The following is a 19,567-nucleotide window of genomic DNA, read 5'->3' on the forward strand; positions in this document are numbered from 1 at the left end:
ACCATCGCCATCGGGCCGTTGAGCACACTCGCAGATCTTGGTAACCAGGGAATCTCACCTGGGCACTCGCTTGTTCCCGTGCTCACTGATCAATAATCGTTACATCTGCTACTTTAATTCAACGTCGCCGGGTATCAATAAAGCGTGTACTAGAAACATACGCTGGCAATGCCTGGGCTATAACCCAGTATAAGCCATCGACACCACCTGCATTACGGCCAGCTGGAATACTAATCCAGTTTTGACTCTTCCTCCACCTTCTTCTGCTCCTCTTCTTCTTTCTTCTTGCGCTCTTCTGCCTCCTTGGCTAGCGTCTCCTCATTCTTGACCCATTCTTTGACATCAGGATCCCATCGGTGTCTACGCGTCGTTAGTTATGACTTGTCCATGCATGAAAGTGATTCCGCTTACCCATGGAAGTTCGTCTCTATCAGGGCCTTCTCCTTGTACTCGTCCACGAGTATCTTGTCGTAGTTGTACGGCACCTTCGCCGGGACGCCCTCGAACATGGTCTCCCGCATGGGATACAGCTCCGATGTGTCGTACCGGTGGTAGTTCTTGCAAACCCACTGCCCGGGGTTCTTGTCTGGATGTGTCTCGCTCAACCCAGTTATGTCGATGAACAGGCCGTTGCGCAGGTCGATCCATCGCGCATCAATAATGTTCATGCCGTCGCCACGCTCGCGCTCCCAGATCCACGGGTTGACGTCGAGGAGGTATTCGCGCTGAACGGCGCCGTCGTAGGAAGTGTAGTGGTATCTCGTCTGGTTGTGTACTGCGCCGAGGTGTTGGAGTGTGCTGTCAGACACCTGAGTGTCGAGATCGAAGTCCCATGGAAGACGCTGCAGAGGCGTTAGCACGTATCGCAAACAGCTGGAAGCAAGACTCACCTTTCCATTCCACCACCAGCCGAGCAATGTCCCGTGTGCTATCCAGGTATCGAGTTCGTTTTCGCGGAAGAAGTTTAGGTAGGCGCGGACCATGTGCGATTGCGTATCCGTTCGCTCCTCGTCGGAGACGATGCCCTTGAAAAAGCGCTTGTCATAGTGGCCGAGCGTAATACTGCCTCTGGAGGGGGTGTCAGCGAACATGCTACAGGCTGCAATGACATCGCGAGTTGCAAGGCTATGACGACTTACCCGGGCTCATGAAAGTACTTGGTATCAGGCTTCTTCTTACCTTTCCTGCTTTCAATACGATCGGCCAAGTTGTCTCCTCCTTGATGTCTGTTGAGTGGCGTCGGTGTGGCTAGTGAAGAGGCGAAGAGTGTCGCGGTTGCAAAGGCGGCAGCGCATTTCAGTAACCGCATGGCTGAGGCGAGGACTCCACTTCAGGCTTCCAATCCAGATAGGTATACCGTCTCAACGAGAACGAGACGAAAGGGCGCCAACAGTAACGAACACTTGCCGTATGATGTTATTATGATCGTCCAAAACTCCAAGGTACTCCGAGTAGAACCGAGCAAAGGTAAACGCAGCGTTTTGGGAAGGTGATCGCGTGCTCAGAGTTCAGCGATCGACAGCCGTGGGGCAGGGAAGGCGCGTATAACGTCAGTGAAGAAGAAGCAACCGCAGGCGGGACAGAGAAGATAAGAGAAGCGCAATGGGGGCCAACCATGGGGTCACAGCGTGCGGGAGGGGAGTCAAAAGGCTTCATGACGCGCACGCGACAGGTTGCCAGCCTGAGCCTGTGCCTGGTGCCACCCACTTGCTCCTCCACAGTAGCCTTGTGCTACGTAAACTCATTCGCGCTCCCATTCCCCTTGCTGGTTACAGGTGTGCCGCTTTTCCGGGGTATCATGGGTATCTGGCGAGCTTGACAGGAGACGTCGTCCAATGACACGCGGCGTTGCGTGGTTAAGCTTTCCAAGTTTTGGCTTTGGGCGGGTTTCGGATGGCGGCTGCAGTTTGCCGGCCGTTGTCGCCGTTGGTATGGCGTGGCGGCGGCAGCTGTGGCTGGTGAGTCCTTGCGCCGAACAAATTAGATGGCCTGACGTCTCCATTTCGCGAAGATCCTTCGTCACTGTCCTTCTTGAGAACTGAAGCCGTCGTGCAGGACCTACGTATGCCAACAATGAAGTCGCATGCGCAGTTACTGGAAGCGGGAAAGTATCTTTCGCTAGGCGCATTTACACAGGTGGCCTCGTCAGCATATGCGCTTTAAATACGAATGTACGAATCCTGCGCGAACTACCTGCAGACATGGATAAACATAGTTCCCTAGGCTCGTACATTGTTCCACCAACGCGTACATGTTTGACGCCACAGTTTCGTAGGCGCGTACAATCTCCCCAGGTGCGAGGATGCATGGTCCGGAAATACGGCTCGCCAATCTGCTTTACCCCGAAATGCAAGGCTGCGGTACGATGTAAATTGAGATGACACACGGGCCATCCTGTATGACTATAATAGCAGACTGTGCCGCTCCAACTAGGCTATGGTTGTACTTCCATCGTTATACTCACAGTCACTTGCAGCATGGTTCAGCGCACGATGACAGACTATGCACGCATGTATAGTACTACATTTCCAGACTTTTCGCTATGCCTACAGCAACTCGCTGACCCTTGAGCAAACGCTGGACCCATTCGAACCTTTGTACGCCGTGAGATTGTATAATATTCGTCTATGAGACGTCCATCGCTTCCGCGCCGTTGGGGATCGCAAAGGAGACGGCGCCCGCATCGCCGATCAAACGCTGTTCCGAGTCGGAGACGAACTATTCGTGGTATTAGCAAGGTCTGATAGGTCGTAGTATGAGGACTGACCTTGACACTTCTTGTGGGGTCGTAGAAGAGCGCAAAGCTTCGCTGCACGTCTTCGATGGTGACCTCTGGACCGTTCCTCTTCTTGCGTATCAGGTCGGACGTCGTGATGAGGTTGCTCGCGTATCGCAACCCAGTTTCCTGGCCAATCTTTGTGAGCAGCGCCAGAGCATCCGGAGACACATCGACCTCCTCCTCTTGCGCTCGTATCGAAATGATCTGCTGCATCTCCTCCGCGTTGTATGCGTGGGTGCTGACAATGACCACACGATCTAAGAAGTCGAGCGGCAGTCCGTGCGGTGACCTGTAGTCTGTTCCCCGTATCTGTGTGTTTCCTCTGTTGCTAGCCATGATGACAATCGGTGCCAGCTCGTCCTCAAGCGCGCGGTTGACAAACGAGAAGCATTCAATGTCGAGCATGTGGACCTCGTCGATGAACAGCACACCCGGCACGATGGTGGCCTTGCCCTCCTCTTTCCACTCTGCGACCTTGGTGTTGATCTGGTCTCGCACCTCGCTGCGGATCTCGCCTGTGTCACCAGAGAAGAGCGCTAGAAAGCCCTGGGTCCGCGAGTTGATCACATCAATCTCGTGCAAGCTGACCGTGTGTACCACCTCGCGCCGTTGTTGCAGCTCGCCTTCGGGGCACTGTACGAATTTGGTGTCGATGCCCATTGCGTCGTAGTCTCGGGAGCGCGTGTACGAGCGGCCGAGCTTGGTGATCTTGCCCGAGGCCTTGTCGATGGAGATGATGTCGCCGGCCATGACCTTTTCCTTGGTCATTGCGTCGATCATCTTGGTGCCCATGTCGTAGACGGTCTCCATGTCGGTCGTCTTGATGGTGAGTTTACCCTGCTTGTTACTCTACTCACAGTCAGTATCGCTCCGTTGCGCAGCCGACCTCGTACTCACGCCTGTGACGCTGCGGTCAATCTGTATCTCGACCACCTCGCCCTCAATGACCTCGCTCTCCTCTGTTATCCGCACGCCAATCGACTTCCGGAAGGCCTGTGTGAGCGCCTCGGTCTTGGACATCTCCAGTGAGAAGATCTCGGACGAGGCGAGCATGGTGAAGGGCACGTCGGGGCCCAGCGACTGCGCCATTCCCATTGCGATGGCCGTCTTTCCTGTGCTGGGCGGGCCTGCAATCAGGACTGCGCGACCGGCAATCTTGCCATCTCGTGCCATCTTGAGTATCACGGCTGCCGCCTTACGCGCCTTCTCCTGGCCGACGAGGCCCTGCGACGACACCTTGGGCTCGAGCGTGTCATCATCGACGCCGAGACCGCGAATGTGAGAATGCGCCGCAATGAGATTCAGGCCGCGGAGCTCCTTGCTCTCGGCGATGGTGGTGATGGGCTACGCATTGTCAGTCAGGTGACTCCAGATCACGTTCTTCACTTACCATGGCCATGATGATGTGCGGTGTGGTAATTTAGGCGGCGGTATGCGACAGCGACATTTCGCGGACGCGCAGAGGAAGCTCCAGTTAAGACGCACGGGCCCGCTTATCGGCCGTTTGCTATTTAGTTCCATTGGGCGCGTCGACGCGACTGCCCCCTCGACCCTTGGAACGACCGCCTCCCCGACCTATCACTTGCCAGCTGGCCGTAATCCCCAAGGCAGCTAGCAAATTCCCTGCGCACTATTTAAACTCTCGAATTTTCTTTCTTTATCCTGTTTCTCCTTTTCCTCAATCCATCGCGCTGCTCCTGCCCTCAATCTCATTGGTTGCGTGCAGTAGCGGCGACCGCGCTCGACCCTCTCACCTCACCTCGTACACCGCGAGATGTCTGGCCGGCCCCAAGTTCCCAACATTTCAACAAGTGTTGGCAATCGCGCCTTCACTGACAGGTATGTTGTCCCCTGCCCCTCACTCCCATCCGTCTACGCAGTCTTGCCACTGCCCCTCACACCTGCGGTCCGTCAATCTAGCTCAGAAGACAAAAAGCAAGCACTTGAGCTGGCTACATTCATTACCCCACCAAGAGTGCACTCCGCATAGCGCGTTGAAATCACAGAAATCAGGCTCTCGCCGTCTTATCTCCTGCGCTTGCTATCTGAGACACGCTACGATGAAACTCGCGTTCTCTCAGTTGCACTCAAAATACTAAGATAGTCCTGGAGGCATTTGTTACTCCTGTCTTAAAGCTGCAACACTCACTGTCTCTAACTCCAGGACATATTTTGGTATTCGGAGGACAATGTAGCAACACGAACTTCATCGTAGGGGGACCGTGCAGAGGCACCTTCACCTGCCAAGACCCCAGTCCGGTATAGTGTATATACTAACATATGGTATAGTCCACGTACTCAAACCCCAACTGCATACTCGCCCGCGCTCAGCGATTCAATGAGCTCGCGCGTTTGGAAACGTCCGCTGGAGCCTCAAGCCCGTGGCGAGAGCCCTCCAGACAAGCGAAGTCGTCCGCCAGACTCGCGGTCGGCGTTACAAGATAGGGTCAGATACAATTCCCTTCCTCCAATAGTGTTTGCTGACATAGAATAGTACGCCAACTCAGCAGTCTCCAGGATCCCGAGCCCTCCAGCATCTAGAAAGAACTCTTTTGCTGGATTAATCAATGTACCTACCGGCCCGAGACTAGCTTCTGACTACCGCAGGCCGCGTCAGAATGTGCGAGTTCTTTCACCCAGTAGTTTAAGCAGTGGAGCATCGACGCCTACGCATCATGCCCCTCCTGCACCTTCGATGCTGCCAACACCAGATCCAAGTGTCCTTCACCAACAGGATGTGACTAGTGCCCCCACGAGCAATACCCCCTTCACCATGCACTCTTTACGCAAGCTGAAAGATAGGAAGAGAGCTCTTGCGCAGCAGACTACCATCACTGTCAGCACGTCCGTTGACGTTAAGCTCAAGACTCAGGCATTGGACATTGCGAACCTTAAGAAGGAGCGTGATGATATCAAGAGGGAGCTACTTGAACTTAACAAGACGCGAGAGGAGGAGCATAATGGTCTCACGAACCGGCTGGTGCAGGTGGAGGGATTGTCTACACGCGTTGATAGCCTCACGAACAAAACAGAGACCCTCAACATTGTCAATGCAGCCGCCAAGCCTTTAGCAACACGATTAGAAGCACTAGAGGTTTCGGCTGCCGAACTTCCAAGCTTACGGCAGGAGTTGCAGGACCTGAAAACTGTGCCAGAACGCCTAGCTGCAGTAGAGAGTAAGCGAACTACTCATCAAGCGGGACCACAGCCGAACGGTTCTGAAAACCTAGGGAATTCGCAGTTGAAGCCGCTATCCGACAGGCTCGATGGGCTTAGAACTACCTCTTCACAGCAGGCGAATCTTATTACGGAGCTGAAGATGGCGACAGCACTACAGAAGACTGAGATTGAAAGTCTGAAGACGTGGAAAAACGCGCAGCCTACACCACTATCCGAACACACTGTCAGAGAGCTTATCACGGCCGAGACCAGAGCAACAGCCAAGAACCTAAACGACAAAATAAAGGATGTGAACAGCCGGCTCTCCGAACGCATCACCAACCACCAGGACTTGATTCTCGCCTTTCAAACTTTCAAAGAGACCGTTGAGAGTAAAAACTTCTCTGAACAACTCAACGCTTTGAGCGACAAGATCAAAGAAGTTGAGGGAAATGGCGACAGGACGTACGCAAAGGCCAACCGTCTGCAGACGAGAATAGAGGACCTAGAAGACGAACTCCACCCAGACAGTATCGACAGTTTGAAGGAAGTGGTAGAGAAGGTCGAGAAGCTTAGAAGCAGAGTGGATAAATACCGTGATGCGCTCGGCGAAGACAGAGAGGAAGTCGAGAATGTGCGAGCGGGCCTGAAGGACCTCCGGGAAGAATCAAGGGGCCTGAAGGAAAAGACAAAGAGTACACAAAAGGATCTCAGCAGCCTCCAAGGAGAATTCGACGATCTTGAGAAAGACATCCTTGAGTACATTGGACCTATCAAGGGGGACTACGAGAAGACAAACTTTACCCTGTCGCAAAGGATCGCGAACCTGCAGGGCACTGTAACCCAAGCCGAGTTGGGAAGGCTCCCTGCTCGCCTCAGTGAGCTGGATAAATCTGCACGTATGTCAGAAAAGCTTCTGGGTCGCGTCGATGAACTGGAAAAAGCTCCACGGGGTCCTCACTTTAAGAAGGTCGGAACAACTGTTGCGACTTATTCTCCTGCTCCAATCACCCCACCTGTGACCAATGCAGACACCGAGGTCTCAAATCTCAAGAAATCGCTGCAAGAGCTTCGCAAAGTTGTGGAAGGCACCGGTGGCTTGACGACCCAGGCTCAGGCAATCTTCGAGCGACTGAACAACATGGAAGCCACTCTGGCCAGCGCTCGACCGCTCGACAGTGTGGAGCAGAGTATGGAGACAATAGAGACGACCATGGACAAGACCTCAGTCAAGACGCTGGAAAAGGCGGCGGAAAAGAAGGTCAAATCTCTGATAACGAGCGAACGCAAAGCTATAGAGAGGAATGTCGAGGAAGTGGACACCCGTCTCTCCCAAGAGATTTCGGATCTTCGCAAACTAACGGAAACTCGTATGGAAGCGATGCAAGCTCTCCGCAATCGATCGCGTGAACCCGATTTCGCGGGGTCGTCAGCTGATGCGAGAACAGCGCCATCCGAGATGAGCGATCTCAACACCATCACAGAGGATATTGAAACGCTGTTCAAGGAACTCGAGACTGCAAATGCCACTATCTCGGCTGTACAGGATGTCGCCCCCACCCTCTTCAACGAACAATTCGACCCACTCAAGCGCAAGGTTGAAGAGCAGCTCAGTACCGTCACTGCTACAATGGAAACCCATGCCCGCAATCTATCAGCTTTGACGGAACAAGTATCGAAGTCGCCTACACAACAGAATGGCTTAGGCCAAGCCCAACAAGCCCAGCTCAATACCATGTTGGCAGAAGTAGCGTCATTGAAGACGGACTTTGCGACTCTGCGATCGTCTCTGTCGACGAAGGCCGACTCTGCATCGGTGGAGAAAGACCTGGATACTTTCGGCTTCGCGATGCGCAATATAGAGAGCCGATACGAGAACATCAGCACCGACACCATGTATCAGGGCATGGTTCGCTGGTTTACCGAAATGTACCCCGGTCTGCCACGACTCCAGGAAGACATCCACCAAATGCAGAGATGGATACAGGGTCGCGCGAACCTTCTCGACCGCCTAGACCAGGACGCTACTCAACTGCATAATCTTGTGAACATCGCTCCGCACTTGCACGAAATTGCCAACATGAGTCCGCAATTGAAACAAGTGGCCACCGATGCTGCTCAACTCCAGTCGGCTATCCAGGCTCATGGCGAGATGGCGGGTGCGTTGACAAAAATTGATGAAGCTAGCTCTGACGCCAGCCTGGCAATCTCCAAGGCTGAGGAGGCCATGCGTGCAGCTAGCAAGGCCGAGCAAGCCAGCTCTGACGCAAAAGCCGCGAGCGACAAGGCCGAGCAAGCCTGCTCTGATGCAAAAACCGCGAGTGACAGGGCCGACCAGATTGAGCAACAGCTTAATGAGCAGATCAAGACGATCGAGAACATAAAGGGCTCAGTGTCTGGATTACAGATTTCTTTGCGGAATCTGCACTCAGCCACATCTCCCTTCGTCAAAGCGGAGGCTCCTGACGCCCTGCAGGCAACTGTCAAGACACTGCAGACCCAAATAGGTCAAGAAAAGCAAGAACGCTTGACCAGCACAGGAGAGCTTCGCACTGCCATCGACGCTGAACGTACCACACGCGTTGACGAGCAGGCTAAGACCAGAAAGTCCATCCAAGACCTGAGGCAAGTAATGGATGTGGACAGGGCCACTTTCGCAAAAGCTGACGTAGTGACTGCATCGGAGGGTACACTGCGAGCCTTCCAATCCGAGATCAGCGACACTCAAACGGCAAATTCCGAGGCCATTCAAATTCTGCGTTCAGCATTCGACACCGACTGCAGCAAGCGCGACACCACGGAGGGCAATCTCCAAAAGTCCATCAAGGAGCTGGCTCAGACGCCTGTCCGAGCGCCTACCCCAGACAATGCCCCCTTCGAAAACTTCAAGCGTATCGTTGTGGGCAAGCTTGCCTCTGAGAAGAAAGCACGTACAGATCTCGAGGAGCACGTGAAATCATCTCTCGGCATGGTTGATGGCAAGATCACAGCTCTACGGCAGGATACAACGAAGTACAACAACGAGGTGAAACGAGTCTCAAGTGACCATGACACCGCAAAGCAAGGGATCTATGACCAGCTCGCCGACATCAACACGGCGGCCGCCGAGTTGCGAGAAGCTTACGACAACACGGTCAAGACGTACATTGAGCCCAACAGCGAGTTCTTCGGCTTGATCGGTACAGCTTTCGTAGTCCTCTCGCAACTCCAACAAGTCGTCGAGAGCCTCAACCAGAACCTCCCAGTCGCTCCGTTGAGACTGGAATGGGACTACTATCTCCCCAGCCATGGCCAGCCCGAGACAAACGGCGAACCCAGCAACTCCAAAGGAAAGGGCAAGAGCAAGCAGTAAGCTGCCCCCTTATCGCTCGACCAACGTACACAAAGACCGACAACATTCTTTTGCCTGGGCCTTTGCCCTTGTCAACCCTTTTACTACTGTCTTACCACCCCCGGCCCGAACAAAAGTGCGCATCGACCTGGCGTTTTTTACCGGCGGATACTGTGAGCATTTTCATGCATGATACCCCCCCTATAGCCTGTGGCGGCTCATTTCTTTGTGTCTCTGAATTGCGTATTGCGAGTCTAATGAAGTGTTTTTTTCGATCCTTCTCATTCTAGTGGTGCGCAAATACTACTGTGTTTATGTATGTAAGTCCCGTTGAAGTTGGGCGTTTTGATTGTGTAAAAGTCCTAGCTGTCTAGGCATTCTGGTGGATATGGGGGTTTGAGATTCGAGAGAATGCGGATAGTGTGGAAGATGGAAATGATGATTGAGAGGTGGGGTGGATGTGGATGCGAACGTGGAAAAGGAGAGGATTTGGCGTTTGTAGTGGTAATGCGAGTGACGACAAAGTGTGGAATGGTTTAGAGACTGCTGTGCCGATGCTACGATTAAGCTTGTTTCGTTGTATATTATACTCCAGCCTCAAGGCATACACCTGCCATGTCGCGTAATGTGTCGGGGTGAAGTGTGAAGTATGTCTAGTACAGATCAGCAAAAGCAGAGAAAATCTCTGCTCCCTAGAAACAGGCAACCGCGGCATCGGGGGACTCGCACTCATCGTTCAGCTGCCCTCGCTACCACACTGAACACACCCATTAAATTACAATTTGAACAACCCAAATCAGACATGTGGTAGCGAAAACAGAACGCCTTCGGCTGCTTTATACCTGGTGCTGTGCCCCAGGACCGTCCCTTGTGGCGCTTTCTAACCAAGGGACTGACCCGTGGACCCCTTTCTCATCCCTTCCAATATTTAAAGGGTGGATTTAGTCATCGTGAGTGGCTCGTCGTTTATGCGTCATCGCGTTACCATGGGATGGGATGGGACCAGATTCCGTCCCACGGACTGACCTCCAGCTATAAGTACCAGAGCGTGGAACATCTACTACACACATCCTTCCGTACTCCCCATCTCCTCAAAAGCCCTCGTCCTACAAATCACTCTACCTCCATCACACGTGCACATTTCAAACGATAATAATATCATGACTTTCGATTTGCTATTCATCAACCATTGTCAACGCTATGGATGTACTTTTTTCCTCATCTCGTACCCTCAGCTCCTCGTATCAACTCCAGTAACTCCCAACAGCCGTTTTACTGTGTCCAAAGTCCAACAGTTGTCCCCGTTATGTATACAGAATCCCAATCCAGTAACAAGAAGGAAGAAGAAGGGAGAGGAACCAAAAAGTCCAGTCCAACCTCATGGGGTATCAGAATTTGCTTTCAAATCAACCAAATGAAAAACCACCCGCTAAAGTAAACAAGTGCAATGATAAAACGCCAACAAGAAATGGATGTGGGTGCTTGTCTACGTGGCTGCAGACGTGAGGATGAACGCTCAGCAACACCCTCGATATCCACCTTTTTCACACAAGCCGCCTGTTCGTCTCACTCAGGCCTCTCAAGATTAACCCTCAACCCATACTTCAGCCCCTCAATCTCGCAATACTCGGCCAGAAACCTCAATCCAAATCGTACAGCTTGGATGGGCGTGGTATCGGCGCCCAGCGGCAAAAAGTACGGGCCTGACATCTTCGCGCCGCTCAGTTTCTCCGGTTCGCGGGCTAGCCTCGCATTGGACTCGCGGGCGGCGTACGTTTTCTTGTATAACGATTGGAGATCCTCAATCGGCAGCGCGATACGCGCGTCTTGATAATGGCGATGCATTTTAAGCGTGTGGTCAGACAGGAGGGCGAAGTTTTCTGCGAGGCTGTTATGCTGGCGGGACGCTTCAGCCGTGCTACCACCACTATGAGTCACGCCATCTTGAGGCGAGTCGTGCGTTTTGGGGTTGTTGCAGCGCTGGGAGACGTGTGTGCAGATTGCGGCGGCGATTACGGAGCTGAGGTAAGAGCGGAGGCCGTCGAGGTGTTGGAGGTCTTTTGTGCTGCGCGAGTAGGAGAGGCAGAGGGGGAGGAGCGTTTTCCAGGTTTGTTCTACTTCGCCGGGGCGGCCGCGCATGTGGAGGGAGAGGTCTTGGGCGAAGTAGGCGGCCATGTAGGCGCTGGGTGGTGTTAGTGGGGTTCATAATGGACAGTTGAGTGTTGGGTCTTGAACTTACAGAATACACTCAAGGTTAGTAACTGCAGCCCTCTTTTCGTCCTGTTTCGAAATCTTGCCGCTGGTGAGGATCTTGGTGGCTTCATGCTTAAGGGCTCTACCCATTTGATTCCACCTTGCCGACGTATGGCCCAGCAGCGAGATGTCTGCCTGCTTCTTGTTGTTAAGAGGAGCAGATGTAGGTTTCGCGCCGGCTGGGGTTGCGCCAGACCGACCGGGCGTTGCGTCATTGCTCTCGGAAGACTGGGTTCGTAACATGTTGACTGATTTGAGGTCCTTCTTAGGGGTTGCGTATTGCGTCTGGCTGTTTTGGAGAGGGGTAATGGGCCGGTCTTGGGTTGAGCCTGCTCTGGGTCGCTTAGTGGGCGGTACCGCCAATGTTGTCTCCTCTTCCGCGCGCGGCCGCTTCTCTGCAACTTTTGATGGTGTTGTAGCTTGTCGTGCAGCGACCTTGGGAATTGCCTTCTTCTTAATGACGGGCGGATCCGTGACCTTGGGCTGCGTGTCTGCCATATGAGTCGCCTTGGAGGTATCGTTGCGCTCCTTTTTCTCGGCATTCGCTCGTTTCGATGGTAGGCGGAGAATCTGGCCAACGACAGGCGCCTTGGTCTTTGAGAATTTCAGCTTAACTACCATACTAGAATCTGTTTGTTCGGCTTGACTGACTGGTTCGGGGTTGGGCGATTTGCCGTTGCCGTTGATGGAAACTGAGCGCGCTCGGTTCTCTGACTTTGGTGTACCGTTGGACTGTTGAGATGCGCTGGGTGGCACAGCAAGTGTCTGACTCTTGCGATCTGAAGATGACACAGATGCGTCGGAATCTATGCGTTTCCGCTGTACTTCCATTCTGTCGAGCTCGGCCTGTATGTTTGATGGGAGGGTAGGGGATAAAATGTTCGGAAGGCCGTATGGGTTGCCCATTGGTTCGTGTACTGGCGAAAGCAGCGGAGGTAGGCCGTGTGGTGTTGAGTTGGAAGGGTCCGATTTTTCGATCTTGCCCTTGGAGCTGGTAGTCTCGCTCTTGGTTGTAGAAGGGGCTCGCGGCCGATTAGAAGAAGGGGCGCCTCTGTCGGCTTTCCGGATGGGATGCTCGTCGCGTGTGGTACCAGAGGATCTGCTACTGTCAGTAATTGAACAAGATGTAGAGCGGCGTACCCACGGCTTCGGCGACTTGGGCTCGGTCTTTTGGGACGGCGCAGACAGTTTTTCAGACTTGCTGGCCCCATTCGCCTGTTTCTTGTCCGCCGCAGAGCTGGGCGAGCTAATCTTGACGCTGGGCGTCCTGGGACCGTTCGCTTGCTTGACCTTGAAGGCTGAGAGGTTGGGTTTCTTCTTCGCTGGCTGGCCATTCGCGGCCTGTGAGCGTAGTGGTTCGGGCTCGGGCTCGTCGTCTTCTCCCGCCTGCAACTCGAAGCAATCCTGACACGGCTCGCGATACAGATATGTCCTGTACTGCAAGTGCTCCTCCTCGGACTTGAATAGCCTTCCCAGTTTCCAGGCGTTGGCTTGTTGTTGTGAGTAGTACCGGTACGGATGTAAGGATGGCGTGGAAAGTATGTATGGTGTGCGCGGGACCGCCGTCTTTATGCGCTTGAAGATGCTGTCGAGGGCGTCGAGCTCGCCTTGGTCGTCGGCAGAGAGTTGCTTGCGCTTGAGGGATCGCGTCGTATCCACGATGGGCTCAGATTGGTCTGGGCCCGACATGGCGTGTTACCTCAGGGTCTCGGGCGTACAGTCAGTCGCGTATAGCAGCGGTGTCGCGGGCCGACGGCGGTAGGTGCAGTCGAACGACGTGTGGAGGTGGAGGAGCATTAGGTGAGGCGCTCGAGCGGGGATGGGGTTATGGCAGCGCCGTGGACGCGGTGTGAGGGCGGAATCGAGTCGGGACGCGCGTGGACAATAGCAGGGCGACAATCGCTTTCTCTTCACATGTCGTCAGTACAATAGACCCACGTGAGCGCGCATGTGGATAGCGCGGGCTCTCCTCTCTCACTCACCCAGACTGCTGGCGCTGCTACCTCTGGTCGCTTGGGCAGTAATGGGACATCGCTCGCGCGCCGTGTCTATGATAGCGCAGCGACTCGGTGCGTGAGGCCAGAAAAACGGCAATCTCGTGTTTGCGACAGCGCTGCGGTCAAGGGCGACATGTCGAGGTGGACATGGCTTGGCGGGAGGCTTCTCCCGCGCGCTTCAGCCCTGGCTGCCGGAGACGCCTGCATCGTCCATTGGCTGCTCTTTGCTCCGAAGGCACCACATCACTGGAATACCCACATCGTCTGGACTACAGTCTAACTTGGGCAGCCTTCTTCCATCGCCTTCATCACGCGGGAACTCGAGTCTTATTCACTTCAAGCCCTGATATGTTTCCACGCGGCTGCTCGGGACGTCCCTGTTATTCAGTGGTCCCGAATGATCGGCAAGGATGACATCAACGCGATCCGACTCCACGCATCCATGTGTGCATCGCATCACATATATGACCACCGGGCTGCTGTCGGGACAACCTACAAAGGGTCCAGCCATGTCTTGCTTCTCACAGTCATGACAGATTTCACGTCGCGCATTCTGTCAAAATTAGTACTATTGATGTTTGGACTAAGGAGGTTGCAGATCCCGTTTCACACCATCACCTGCACCACCGGCAGAAGGAAGCACGTGTCGGCGATAATTCCAAAGTCTGATTCCTGAACCAAATGTCCTTCATGGCATTAATTAGAGTTTCTCGATGCAGGTCGCCTCCCGAAGTCTCGCCAAAAGGAACACGGGAACCACGCGGCGTATATTGAGGAGTTTGGTAGAGATGGTTTCACCCAAACTAATGCAGTGAAACACAGTCAGCCTCCGTCCTACAACTCCTCGTCGTCCGTCTCGTCATCGTCGTCGTCGTCGTTCGCTGCTGTTGCTGCTGCTGGAGAGGGCTGTTTCTCTACATCTTTACTTCGCGTCATTCTCTTCTGGAAGGGAAGTGTTCGAGGTGGTGGTGCACCCTTGCTTGTCGTGGCTTCACTTTTGGAACTCTGTGCAACAGAAGTTGCTCTCAGCGTCTCGGATGACCTGCCTCTGGGTTGTGGTGCAGGTTCATCCTCCTCGTCTGTTTCATTGTCGGACTGCTCTGGGGTCATGGGTTCAGGCATTTCCTCGTCATCCTGCTCTTCGACCTTGGCCTGATCGATCTCCATCTGGTCGCTGTCTGCATCTGGTGTTGCCTCTGGCTCTGCTCCTTGTGCCGGAGCTTTACGCTTCGACGTTCGTGATGCGCCTGCTTTGCGAGTCTTGGTGTCTGCTCGGGTCGACTGTACGGCCGCCGCTAGATATTGTCAATATACGACTACGTCACAACGACGTCTTACTCACCCATGGGCTTGTCGACTTTTGCGCCAGCTAGCAGACGACTCTGGTCCCGAATCTTCCGCTTCTTCTCGTTTAGCAATTGCATGAACTGCTGGAGCATGGCCGTCTCGGTGTCATTCTTAGTTTTGATGAAGTCATCCAGTTGCGCATTGAGTTTGGCGAGGGTGTGCTGCTCGCTCTTGACTTGGTTTTTCAAGTTGACCACCTGCTGCAACGTTTTGGCGTGCGCCATGGCTGATGCCTGCGCCCACTCAAACGGGTTGAACTCAAACTCATCGTCTTCTGGAAGGACAATCTCACCCAACGTGACCTACACACATCAGATAAATTTATCTTGGAGAGCACAATGCTGCCCACCTTGATGTTCCCAACGTCCTGACGAAAAGAAAGTTCTAGGTTCTTGTTTTTCAGCGTGTAGACCATGCGAACACCGTCCAAGATGTCGGTCTGGCCGATTTCGCGCTGTTGCTGGAGCAGAAAATGAGACACGACGGCGGCCCACTCGTCGTCGCTGCCCTTGAATTTGTGCTTGAGACTGGCGAGATTGCGGTGCGTGACTGGGGCGCGTCAGATGGCGAAACACAGACGTGCTGTGGATGCTGTCTTACTCGAGGTCACATATGGGGTTTCGCCCTCGCAGCCCACCAATCTGACATCCAGAGGGTGGCTGCCCTGCTGCAGCACTTCGATGACGACGGTCTCGCCGCGGCCATCCGCAGGCTCGACTGGCAAAATATAGCGGCTCGACATCGTGCGATGGTGTGCACAAGCTAGGCGGGACTGCGGGAGGGAGCCCAAGTGGGAAGGTTTGTGATGGTGTGGCCAGGGAGGCTAGTCGCGATAGTGAGAGCGGCCAGGAACAGGTACCGGGTGTTTCACGTGGTAGGGAATCTATTGAAACCGTAACCTGAACCACGTCTACCTGAGACGGCAGGCACGGGAGGTTATATTTGTATGTAGATAGTAATGTCACTCGCGTGGTGGTGGTGCCCAGGTGGGTGGTGCCGTCGCAGGCAGCACCCGCTGGGGTGAAGGACCACTGAAGGTTAGTGTTTGTTGATGTCCAGGCATCCGCCCGGGACGCGAATCGAGCGCGATCCGCACCAGTCGCGCTGATGGGGAGCAGAAACAAACATGGGTGCTATACAGGGCGTGGCATGTGGCGTGGTATATACATAGGCAGTCTCTGGTTGCATTGTTCCTGCATATGTAGGCTCCCACGACAGCTGTACTTCCAGACTCATCGCCGTCATCGTCGCCCTTGCTGCAGGGGTGCCGAGTGTGTTATTCGTACCGACACGCGTGGCCTAGCGTGCGGGCCAGCCTGCAGACCGGCCTTTGTCTACTTACCGCCTTTGTGCTTCGCGTAGCCCTGCAGGAACCTGCAAGCGGTGCCAGACGACCCTCGCCGGCCCACAGCCCAACCACCTCAGTACCTCGCGCGAAGATCCTGCACACCCACCTTACACCGCACCTGCGATATCCGCGCGACAGCTCCACCGAGCATGGCGGCCAACAACCGCTCCTTCGCGGCGCGCATCGCCTCCATCACCTCGCAGTCGACCCAGATGGAGACATGGGACGACGGCGACTTCGACGACCGCTCCGACGGCCTCCTGTTCAAGAACTCGACCGTCCACTCACTCTCTTCGCGCATGAGCGTCCGCTCCGAGACCGAATCCAATGACGACTGGCAGATTCTGATTACGCCAGGCGACCAAGCAACCAACACATCCGCCATCAAGACCGCCGCGAAGCAGGCCGGCATCCCCATCCCCACGAGCGTGCCATCGTCGGCGCTCCTCGGCGGCTCGATCAAGAGGCTGGGCAAGAAGAAGTCGACCAAGAAGATCGAGGTCGACGACGACTGGGGCAACGACCTCGAGCTGCCCACCAATGCGAAGGAAGGACTGAAGCTGAAGGCGCCCAAGCCACGCACGCCGGCGGAAGAGGACGATGACTTCGACTGGGGCGAGGGCTCGCTCGGCATCCGCTTCGCAGGCACGCGACAGGGCACCCGCGGGGCACGCAGCTCGTCCGTGTCCGCCATGAGCCCCAGCCTAGGCAGCATCATGACCATGGAGAGCGAAGACGACGACCTGGGCGGCCTCGTGCTGCCCACCGAGCCCATGGACTTCAGCGCGCGTCTGGACAAGCTCAAGAAAGCCGAGCAACCACCAGCACCACCAGCCGCAGAGCCATCGCTCCTTCCACCACTGCCATTGCGCGAGCAGTCCCTCACGCCGACGCAGTCCACACAAACCACCTCGATCCCTACCCAGAAGCCGTTCCAATCGCCGCCCCAATCGCCCATCGCTGCGCCACTATCTCCTTCCCCCTTCAGCAGCCCCACGCCTATGAGCCCCAAGGCACTGGCACCATCGCCCAAAGCCAAGCCCGTGGTCCAAGAGGAGGACTTCGAGGATGGCTTCGATTTTGGCAATGGCGAGATCCTGGACCGCCAGAAGCTGACGCTCAACAAGAACATTGTCGTCAAGAAGCCCGCGACCAAGACCACCGCCCCACACGCTGCTCGTCCCGCTACTACCATCACCTTCACCGACAGACCCACTACCTCGCGGATACCCAGGCCCCTGCCCTCCATCGCGAGTCGCACCAGGCTTACCCCTGTGTACGAAAGCGGCGCGTCCACTTCCAACTCGACTCGGACCATGCCTACTACTACCAGCGCACAGCTGCTCCGCGCGAAGCGCTCTGCTCCTGTCCTCCGCAACAACAACACCAGTCAGCCACCACGCATGCCATTCCTCCCTGCTGGCGGGGCCTCTTCCCAATCGCACCACGTCATGTCCAAGAGCACTTCGCAAGCCCACCTTCGCCGCGACTCTGACCCTCGCCGACCGCAGTCTCCCTCGATGCGCTCCTACTCGCGCCTGTCTGGCGGTGGCCACAACGAGACGCCTAGTCGTGCTGGGGTGAGACGTGATCAGGCTCCCTCTGCCCTTGCACGTCATCCACCCCCAAAGAAGCTGACACAGCCTCAGCGAAAGCGAAACTTTGGCGACGGCCATGAGCTCGACCTGTTCGATGACTTGCCTACTTCAGCTTCCAAAGAGAAGCAATTCGAAAAGGTGCCGCGCAATGTCGCCAGCAACAAGTCGCTGCGCCACCAGCCGAGCAACTCACGTCTGCCGATGCCTGATCGCATGGCGACGCCTCTGCCCCAGACTCCGCGTAGTCCTCCAAAGATGGACCACACTCCTCGCTTTGCTCGCGACACCGCAGCAAGCAGGAACGCACGTGAGCAGCGCTTGGCAGGTACGAGGTCTCGAGCAGAAGGTCCCATTTCCTCCAGGCCCGTTAGCTGGGCTGCCCAAGTGGCCGCTCGTAGCCCTCATACCAGTCCATCTGCTCACAGGAAGAAAGGCTCAGGACAGAAGCCGCAGTTGATCAGGCAGATGACGCAGCCCTACACACAAAGTACAACATCCCACTATTACTTCCCAGCTCCTACTGACCACTGTGTAGACGAGAAAGGTATGATTTACAACCCAACTTTGCAACGTTGGGAAGGAAACGAGGAAGCTCTTGTTTCGTTCTCACACCCTAATACTTCCACTACGACCCTCGCCCTGACCACGGCGAGCACGCCCACCTTTGCCCCGCCCGGAAACCAGATGAGCCGCAGCCATGATCGTTCACAATCGATCTCGCACATTGCCCTTTCGTCCATTCATGCCGGCCAAGAAAAGAGGAGCTTCTCGTCGCGAGCGGCCAAGCTGGCCCAGCCCCCAGCGCCCGCCCCAGTACCGTCTCCACCACGCCCTGCTTTGATTTCCCAAATCTCTGTTCCACGCCAAGTCCAGTACGAGGGCCGCATGGTGTTCGATCCTGTCAAGATGACCTGGCTCAAGGCGCCTCGACCATCGAACGACATTGGATCGCCTTCAGAAGTAGACGAAGACGAAGACCCATTCGCTGGCCTCGACGACCTCAAAGACAATGAGAGTGTCGCCGGTGGCAATGGCATGGGCGGTACCGGCACACCGAACCCCGATGATCCAACCTTTGTGGGCGAGGAGTTCGATGTCGGCCCTGGCTTCATCCGGCGACAGAAAGACGAAGAAGCCATCTGGCGACGACGCGTCGAAGGCTGGGTTGGCGGCCTTCGCGACAACGGCGAACACCGAGGCGGCTGGCGATGGGCGATCCGCGACTTCGCCGCCAGTGCCTCTGCTGGCCACCCAACCTCTTAACGACCACGACACCACGACACCACGACCTTGTACTATATGTGCACGCACACCCATACTCACGCTCACGATTTTATGATTGCATCGCAGATGATTTGGTCTTTCGGCGCATTTTGCTGGACTATGATCCACAAAAGTAATGAGACGTGCCCTTGGAATGTCTTTGAGATATCCCCCCCTTTGAGTGTTATGATGGGCGTGTTTTGGATAACCGCCTCACTCTTACGAACAACGCATTTAACGACCTTTACGATTGCATTACACATGCTTTTTACAGAAAGAGCTTCGCTGCTCGACTCACACGACACACATGACTATACACGATTTCCTTTGTTATGATCTATATGGCGTTTTGGGTATTGTCTTCACTACATACGAGAGCATCTAATACTATATCCTTGCTCGCTACGAGACGAAATGAATTCTATTATGTTATCAATGTCTTTGTTTGTTGCTTGGTGATGAGACTGGTCTGGTAGAAGCTGCGAAGGCTAC

The 19,567-nt window shown here is 54.9% G+C and overlaps 6 protein-coding genes across 6 annotated transcripts; 2 read left to right on the forward strand and 4 right to left on the reverse strand.

The window, feature by feature from the left end:
• Positions 1 to 230: 230 nt before the first annotated feature.
• On the reverse strand, positions 231 to 1,309 carry J4E90_007815 (uncharacterized protein; the record flags this gene model as incomplete). The annotated part of the gene is made up of 4 exons (XM_051437346.1): positions 231 to 360; positions 412 to 842; positions 891 to 1,068; positions 1,140 to 1,309. 4 exons carry the CDS (start codon positions 1,307 to 1,309, stop codon positions 231 to 233), a joined length of 909 nt encoding a protein of 302 aa, XP_051289092.1.
• Positions 1,310 to 2,625: 1,316 nt separating this feature from the next.
• RVB2 (RuvB-like protein 2) lies at positions 2,626 to 4,178 on the reverse strand (the record flags this gene model as incomplete). Its single annotated transcript, XM_051437347.1, has 4 exons — positions 2,626 to 2,718; positions 2,768 to 3,628; positions 3,677 to 4,123; positions 4,170 to 4,178. 4 exons carry the CDS (start codon positions 4,176 to 4,178, stop codon positions 2,626 to 2,628), a joined length of 1,410 nt encoding a protein of 469 aa, XP_051289093.1.
• A 1,374-nt stretch (positions 4,179 to 5,552) lies between these two features.
• Positions 5,553 to 9,290, forward strand: J4E90_007817 (uncharacterized protein; the record flags this gene model as incomplete). Its single annotated transcript, XM_051437348.1, has 1 exon — positions 5,553 to 9,290. The coding sequence occupies one exon, from the start codon at positions 5,553 to 5,555 to the stop codon at positions 9,288 to 9,290; it is 3,738 nt and encodes a 1,245-aa protein (XP_051289094.1).
• A 1,545-nt stretch (positions 9,291 to 10,835) lies between these two features.
• On the reverse strand, positions 10,836 to 13,211 carry J4E90_007818 (uncharacterized protein; the record flags this gene model as incomplete). Its single annotated transcript, XM_051437349.1, has 3 exons — positions 10,836 to 11,451; positions 11,509 to 12,621; positions 12,667 to 13,211. The coding sequence occupies 3 exons, from the start codon at positions 13,209 to 13,211 to the stop codon at positions 10,836 to 10,838; spliced, it is 2,274 nt and encodes a 757-aa protein (XP_051289095.1).
• A 1,142-nt stretch (positions 13,212 to 14,353) lies between these two features.
• Positions 14,354 to 15,608, reverse strand: J4E90_007819 (uncharacterized protein; the record flags this gene model as incomplete). The annotated part of the gene is made up of 4 exons (XM_051437350.1): positions 14,354 to 14,814; positions 14,862 to 15,168; positions 15,216 to 15,415; positions 15,467 to 15,608. 4 exons carry the CDS (start codon positions 15,606 to 15,608, stop codon positions 14,354 to 14,356), a joined length of 1,110 nt encoding a protein of 369 aa, XP_051289096.1.
• Positions 15,609 to 16,363: 755 nt separating this feature from the next.
• On the forward strand, positions 16,364 to 19,075 carry J4E90_007820 (uncharacterized protein; the record flags this gene model as incomplete). The annotated part of the gene is made up of 2 exons (XM_051437351.1): positions 16,364 to 18,299; positions 18,348 to 19,075. The coding sequence occupies 2 exons, from the start codon at positions 16,364 to 16,366 to the stop codon at positions 19,073 to 19,075; spliced, it is 2,664 nt and encodes an 887-aa protein (XP_051289097.1).
• Positions 19,076 to 19,567: the final 492 nt, after the last annotated feature.

Source organism: Alternaria incomplexa (assembly GCF_024043165.1).
Source record: "Alternaria incomplexa strain BMP 0042 chromosome Unknown scaffold_11, whole genome shotgun sequence".
Taxonomy (NCBI): Eukaryota; Fungi; Ascomycota; class Dothideomycetes; order Pleosporales; family Pleosporaceae; genus Alternaria; species Alternaria incomplexa.